This window comes from Propithecus coquereli, unplaced genomic scaffold, assembly GCF_000956105.1.
Source record: "Propithecus coquereli isolate 6110/MARCELLA unplaced genomic scaffold, Pcoq_1.0 Scaffold157, whole genome shotgun sequence".
Classification (NCBI taxonomy): domain Eukaryota; kingdom Metazoa; phylum Chordata; class Mammalia; order Primates; family Indriidae; genus Propithecus; species Propithecus coquereli.
In genome coordinates, this window is record NW_012140191.1 from 3,512,953 (window position 1) to 3,520,940 (window position 7,988).

Here is a 7,988-nt window from a genome sequence, read left to right on the forward strand (position 1 = left end):
AGGAAGTACATAATAATAAATATAATAAAAGATATGTAAAAATGTAGGAAGAAAAGTACAAAGTATTTTTGAAATACATAAAAGACCTGAATAAAAAAACTGAGACCCTGTGTTCAAAGTGAGAAAAATTAAAGGCATAAAGATTTCAATTACTCTCATTTATTTTATAAATACAATTCAATTCCTATCAAAATTTGAGCAGAGGTTTTTCAAGGAATTTTAAAAATTGATTAAAAAAAAAGTGGCAAGAATATCAAAACCAATGTTGATGAAGAAGAAAGGAGTGCTTGTTGATGAATTGGACGTGGGGGAAGAAAAATATTCAAGATGAAATATAAATATATAAGAGAACACAAGATAAAATCCACCCTCTTGGGCTCAATAATTAATAAGTGCATACTTCAAGAAGCAAACTAATAAATGGCAGCTATTTCTAAACAAAGTCCAAGTAAATAACCTGCCTAGAGTAAGTTATACAATCTCTGCTACAATCAATACTACTTCATTGCCATGCAGAGGGGAGCAGTGGAATGAAGTGGTCACCTGGAACCAGGAGAGGGGTATACAGGGCTCTGACTCAGATGCATATGAGTGAGACTTCATGGTTCACGAGCCCAGAAAACAGAGATTTTTAAAAGCCTCAAAGAGCCATCTGAGGGAGTTTTCCCTGAACATCCTTCATTGCGCACTATCGCCTGGAAACTAATTTTGTTCCCCTTTAAAGTTGATAGTGTGCTTGCCAATGAAAGCAGATTCAAGGACAGCAATAGGATTAGAGGGATAAAGTCTTTGTTTTAAGAATGAGGCAGAAGAGAAGGACACAAAAGAAGACAATGAAAAAGCAAAAATTCAAAGCCCTCTAGCACCTTCATGAAACATTTGGGGAAATGATGACCTTTTTTGTTTTTTCCCAAACAAAATGTAAATCAAGAGAGATCACAGGTGCAGTAAATGAAGTAAATGAAGAGTTCTTCAAGTGGCATGCCTTCCTGTTGCCTTTCTAAGCCTCATAGACACACAGAAGGAGGAAGGAAGAAGGTGATTTACATTGGTTTACGGAATTTGATATTCCTCCAAAGGTAATTGTGTGGCTCTTGGTAATTCAGCAGTTTAGATTCATCATGACATTTCATCTTCAAGGGCTATCTCCATTCCTCAAATAGATCTTTATTCCATCACTCACGCATTCAAGGATGAAAAATGCGCCTCACCGCATTAAATTTAATTACCTTTAAAACCTGCAGCTTTGCTTCAAGCTCTGTTCTTTTGAGAATCATTGTTCCATTAAGAGTCTCTATCCTGTTTTAAGGAAAAAAAAGGTAGGGGGAGGGAATAACATGAGTGATTCATTTAAACAAGCACCATACTTACGGAGTACTACACTTTGAGCGCAGACTATACTAAAAACGCAATATAAATGTTACAGTGCTCATGGCACTTCAAGTATCTGGACCTAGGCCAAACCTTCTGATATTCACAGAAGAAAATGGGGGAAAAAACTCCCCTTAAGAGGGTGGCTGAAAGAAAAGATCCTGGTCAAGTTGTAAACTATAGGTTATTTTATAGAAGCGACTATTTACAATGATGATTGCTCTCTACTAGAATCTATTCTTGTGGAGACAGGCTGAATCATCTCATGCATTTGTTAAATATTTATTGGGCATCTACTATGTGCCAGATTCCAGACACCAGGCTTAACACAGGGGATACAATAACAAAAACAATAGGCACTAGAGATTTTCACAACAGTGGAATCGACACTCACAAGACCCATAGAACTGGACTCTTGAAACAAGGAGAAATCCTTTCCTCTCTAGGATTCTGGGAGCCTTTACCTCTTTAAATTGCCTTAGAATTTTGGAAGTAGAACAAACAGAACTAGAACTACTGTTAGATAATAACCTTCATAAGACTCTTTCATCTCAGAACCTTTACTTCACAAACTTTAATCCTAGAATTATCAACTTAACAGTGTTCTTTTCTTCCTACACCAAACACCTTTCTAAAAATAAAAGACTTGTTCTATCCTGAGTGATTTAATTTGTTTTGTGTGCTCAGGGCCTGTATTTTGACTACTACACCATCAATCTGAATATGATAAAAAATTTTCATTCATGAATCACATACCAATTTTTAAAGTATTGGTTCAAATTCCTTATTATAACTAAGCTGTAACTCTATTTATAAAGTTGCAAGAAATGTTTCAATACATGGTACAAGTATTAAATGTGGAGAGCAATTTTCCTCTATTTCTAACAGCATCATGCCTGAGATAATGAGGTGACAGCAAGCAAAAACTCTGTCTGCTTTCTCATTAAGGCAGTCTTGACTCTCTGGGCAATAGTGAGGATCATTATGAATCTATTTCACTGGGACTCAGTGTCAGTATGACCTACCCAAACAATAGAAGTGCATGGGCAAAACTGCAAGAATCAACTGGCCATTCTCGTCAATATTTGTACAGACTCCCATTTCATGATCTCTGAATTTCTAACAATTATCTCCACCTATCACCCCTACTCACCTGTGGTCTGCCCACCTCACCCGTGCAGAACGTACTTTCTGACTCTAAGAACAAGCATTTTCTCTTGGACTTTATATGGCTCCTACTTTCTGGGTCCAGATTTCTCTGGAGCAAGAGCATACCCTTCCTTTACCCTGAACTCAAAGGACCTGTAGAGCTGGACTCAATCCTCTACCACCACCATCTTTCAAAACTACTTGTACACACACCCAAAACATGCTTTGAAATTTTAGACTAGAATCGTGGAAGAGCATCCAGCAGTTTTTCTATTGGCAGCTTACAATGAGCAGCTGTAGCTGAAGAGAACAGATCCCAGTCCAGAGCAGGTGGTCAAATCCCAGCCCTATCATGTACTAGTTGTGTGACCTTAACTTAGCTCTCTTTAAACCTCAGGCACTTCATCTATAAATAGGAACAAAATTAACCCCATAAGTGGCTGTAAAGAAGGAATGGCGTAATAGAGAACCCACCACAATCAGAACAAAACCCAAACTTGTTGGCATGGTAGGTGAGGCCCCTGGTCTGCCCCCTGTCAGACTCTCTGGTTTCATTTTTTACTATATGCTCCCTAATCCACCAACTGCTAACTGCACTGGCTCACTCTCTCTGTCCCCTGGATATGCCCAAGCCCATTTTGAGAACCCAGAGACTTCTTTTTACCTTAAATGCTCTTACCAGGAGGTCATATGACCAACCCTTCTCTTCATTTAGTTCTCAACTCAAATTTCACCTCCTCAAGAGGACCACTTTAAACATCTAAGCTAAGCTGGCCACCTCCTTACCCAATGCTCTATCCCATTGTCCCACTTCACCTTCTTCATTGCAGTTATCAATATCTGAAATATAAAAATTACTTATTTTCCAGGCTTTTCTGAGCCATTTCTTTCCACAGTTATTCTATTAAAGCACTAAGAGGGTCTTTATCTTTGTCTCTCCCAAGCCTATCACAGAGCTGGGAACATAGTATTTGCTCAATAAATATAATTTTAATGAACAAGTGAATTTCATCTTTTAACTACATTTTAAGGTCTTATTAGGTGCTGGAAATGTTATGGTAGAAAAGTCAGTCAAATATCTAATTGCGAAGACTGCTGTCCTAATAAGATTGCAATATTTGGAATATTTAGTGTGAGCATGTGTGTTTCAGGGTAGGAGGGTTGAGCAGACTTTGTTCTTCCTTGCAAATGGAACACTAGAGGAGAAAAACAAGTGGCTTGTGGCAAAAGAGGAAAAAACTCAGCCCTTACAACCTTCGATTTGTTTTAGCTACAAGATTATATCAAGCATGGAAACTGGATCAGTTCCTCTCGGTTTAAAGAGAGTGTGTGCCAGTTTAATTCAATTTGACATAAAAAATACATTTTTAAAAGCTATCCCTCCCACACAGACGTTTGTGCTATTGATGTCCTCTGACTTCGGATGTTGACAATATGTTCAAGTCTGAGGAGCCTTGAGAAACAAAAGGAACTGATAATGTTTGTACCCAATGCCAAAGCTGTGGTGCACTGCCTTCCCCTTTCTTGTGATCCCCGAACAAAAAGCCTATTCATTCACTCAACAGGCATTATGAGAGAGCATAACATTTTTGAAGCCCCATGGGAACTAGACAAATAGTTACGTTAGCAGGTTTCCTGACGATCTGATCAAGTCAACCACTTGTTTGTGGGTAAAGCCTTCTGTGCTCACGCCGTTGATATTTGCAAGGACATCACCTGGGAGATGCCAAGAAAAGTGAATGTTGTATTGATTCATTAAATAATTCCTCCTGACTTGCAAATGAAGCAAAACAAGCAAGTTCCAAATTTTAGAAGTATAAACGAGCTAAGAAAATTCAAAGCAACAATCATATCCTGACCTTTACTATAAAACAGTTTTCTTTTCTTGCTATTTAAACGATTCCTAACATGAGCAAAGCAAAGTTGTAAGTTACCAGCTTGCAGGCCAGCACAGTGAGCTGGGCTGTCCTCCTCTATTTTACATATCAGAGTGCACATTTCCGAGAAGCAGGTGTTCTGATTTGGGAGCCTGTAAGTCTGTAAAAATTAAAGTGATTCATAGTTACTATTCAAAAAACTCAACATCTATTTGTTAAAAAAGAAAACTATGTCAATTACCATTAAGAAGTATAATAGGTAAGTGCAAAGGACAATTTGGAAAGGCTTTTCTGACTATAAACTGAATCAATGGTACCAATTTTGCAATTCTACCAGACAATTTGTAGCCAGCCCCATTCATAAAAAAAAATCTGTTATGACAAAGAAAGTGAATGAGAGTGGCTCAAGATTTTATATCTCCAAGCCTAAGAGATCACCTGATGCTATCACCATTACCTATTTACTTTTAAAAATTGAGTTTCTCATTTCCAAGTGGGAAAAACTATGGTGGCCAAGAGCAAAGAGAAAATTCCCTAAGTGGCTCTTCTAAGCTAAAACACTCATTACACAAGAGTATGAAACAGTACACATCCAGCAAGGGAGACATGCCAACTATGATTATTTTAAATCAGAGTTCTGCACATAATGACAATCTGCCCTGCATTTATTCAAAAGTACTATAATTGACTCAATTACCTTCATTTCTGAGCACTCTCTGGTACGCCTGCCCTGAATTCTCACCGGTTCATTAGTCACCCAACTAAATTAGAAAAAGTTAATCTTCGCCTCTTGCCTCAATTTGGCACAAGTAGTTTGGTGGTGGTGAGGTTTTTTTTGTTTTTTTTTTTTTAATTGTAGCAAAATGCTGAATAAATGTTTACTAGATATAGTATCCCGATGATCTATAACAAATATATTTTTCTTTTACACATTTAAGTTATGAAGTCTAGTTCCATTTAGAATCAAAATCAGCATTCTGAGTCGAGTCTTTTAAACATCTTATTTCTAAAATTAAGCCACATTACAGTACTGTTTCCTTGTAAATAAATTAATGTCTGATGTTCATTCCTTCTTCTTTGATAATCCCTGAGAAACCACAAATCAGTCATGTGCAAGCAACTTCCAGAAACTTGGGTCTGTTAACCTCTAAGGGATTTCTATCCAATCTATAAGGCATTTAGAACCCCCATATCTAAAGGTAGAAAGGACTTTAAAAGATCATGCAATACATTTCCCATCTATGTCATCCCCTTAATAGCTTTCCTGTTGGGAGTCTTCTGACTACAGTCTGGACCCTTCTAGAGACGGAAGGCTGGTCTAGTTCATGTGGTACATGAGCAAAAGATATAACTGACACTCTCTTGGGAAACCACAGTTCTAATAATTCTCATTAGTGGTGAGACCCCACCCTCCACCCCAGTGATCAAAGTGAGAACAGTGCAAGGGAGAAGTGTTGATTTATGCAGCTGGCACTTGCATATATGTTTGCAATGGGTATAACATTTGGGGATCAGAGATAGAGAGGGAAAGACAAAATTACAGAAAGAAATAATTAATTGGATACTTCTCTATCACCTAGTCTATAAGCTCCCATTACAGGGACCAGTGAGAGAATGATCACCTGCATTTCTTAGAGATACAAAGATTGCCTTGCCCTTTATCATGCCTGATGAACTCCATGCTAACACTTGTCATCTGTTGGTCTTCTATTGATACCAGTCACATTACCAGGTGATAATACCACATAACATGTGCTATTTCATTTAAAACTCCTGAGGACTCCATAAGGCAGGAATTGAGAGAATATGACCTCAGGTGGGCATGAGTCTAAAATCTGTGTTTTGATCATGATGCATGATTCTCAGGAACAGCATAAAACTTGCACCCATGGAAAACCAGAAAGGAGGATGGATCTGGTCTCTTTCAAAGTGTCATTCTTCCAGACTCGAAATATGTATTCACTCTGGGTGTTCAATATGGGTATGTGAGGTTCTATCTGGTCTTCAAAAAGTTTCCAGAAGCATTTCCCCTGTTTGTTGATTGCTGCAAATCCCATAAGTACTGGGGAATAGATTATGAGCTGGTAATGGGAAGCATATATCAAAGGAAATTTACAGGGGTGTGAGTTTCTGCATCACTAAGTGAACACATCATGCTGCCACTTAGATAGAGTTTTAGCCATTAGTTCATGTTGATCTGCAAAGGTTCAGTGGTGCTGGGATATATAGTCTACTAATGATAATTTTAACTCTTGATCCATGTAGAATAAGTGTTTACAGTATAGGAAAGAAATATAAGGCAGCAGCAACATATATTGTAGCGGAGTGAGAAAAATAAAGATAAATGAGTAGTCATTTATCCTGTTTTCAGTAGCAACTGCTGCACATCCTTGAGGAGGACAATTTTCCTTTAAAAAGAAGCAGTCACAAAAAAACGGTATCTCTATAACAGAATAGGGAGTGATAGGAAGTGTTGCATGTAAATGGGGAACAAGAGAGAATACTGTGCTTCTAAAACTTGACGGATGCCACCAATTATTGTGGTGAGTTATAGATTTCACCAAATTTAAAATAAAAGAGTTCAGAAAGTAGAAGTATCTTCTTTTCTCCTAGAGCCTTCTCTGTCTTTATTGCAGCTAGAGTTCCATTTTGTTTCTTTACTCATAAGACATGTTTTACTTAGCAGCTTCCTGTTCCTAATCTTAAAATACACACTGACTTTCCATTTGTGAGGCTGATATCACACCAAAGTTTTCTGAAAGTAGCACTAAAGCTAAGATCTAAAATCTGATGTATAGTGTAAGAATATGATTATGTAAAACATATCCAAAAGAAATGCAAAAGTACTATGGAAAAAACCAGGAATACTTAAGCTACTACTGTTGCACTTAATTGTACTAGACTTCATTTGACCTAACTCACCCTTTACAAACAAGGTCATGAAATAGCAGACAGCAAATAAGCAATGAAATTCCCAGGCAATTACACTAAAACCTATACAGACTGTTAAAAATTTCCTACAGCATGAGGCAATCTGCAAGTAGAGCCAAATGTTCTTAAGTGTTTCAAATAATAATTATAAAGTGTTGCCCATACAGAAAAAAAGCTACAAATTTCTCATTTATCCAATATGAAATATTTAGTATCAAAATGTAACAGGAGCTATACATGAATATATGCATTCCATATACACAGATGTATAGACTTTCAAGTGTTTCTTGAGTATCAAAGTAAATATTTAAAATCAGATATACAGTATAACAACATGATTATGCAAAACACATCCAAAATGCAAATGTATAAAATGCACATCTGTAAAAATTATTTTGCTCTCTTATCTAAGACCTGGCTGACATCAAGCATTTCTGATCAGTCTCAGCCTTAAGGGAAGGCTGAAGCAACTAAGCACAAACTGCTGAACATATCTCAGGGGTTTTATTTTCTCAGCTTCAGTGTTTTCTTTCCTTGAGCACACTTAACACACTAAAAAAATATCCAAAACAACCACACAGGGAACAAAAGTCACAGTCTCCATCATTCTCTAATCCTAACTTCATTCTGTTTTCTTTGCACAGATCATGACATTTACCA

At 37.2% G+C, this 7,988-nt stretch overlaps 1 protein-coding gene across 1 annotated transcript in view; it reads right to left on the reverse strand.

Moving 5' to 3' along the window:
* Positions 1 to 4,556, reverse strand: part of CYTIP (cytohesin 1 interacting protein) — a 14,392-nt gene extending 9,836 nt beyond the window's left edge. The window contains exons 1-3 of the mRNA XM_012640780.1: positions 4,455 to 4,556; positions 4,143 to 4,236; positions 1,230 to 1,299 (exon numbers count right to left, since the gene is read on the reverse strand). Coding sequence (XP_012496234.1) covers positions 1,230 to 1,299; positions 4,143 to 4,236; positions 4,455 to 4,518 — 228 coding nt within the window. The 5' untranslated portion in view covers positions 4,519 to 4,556. The remainder of the gene's footprint in view (positions 1 to 1,229; positions 1,300 to 4,142; positions 4,237 to 4,454) is intronic.
* Positions 4,557 to 7,988: the final 3,432 nt, after the last annotated feature.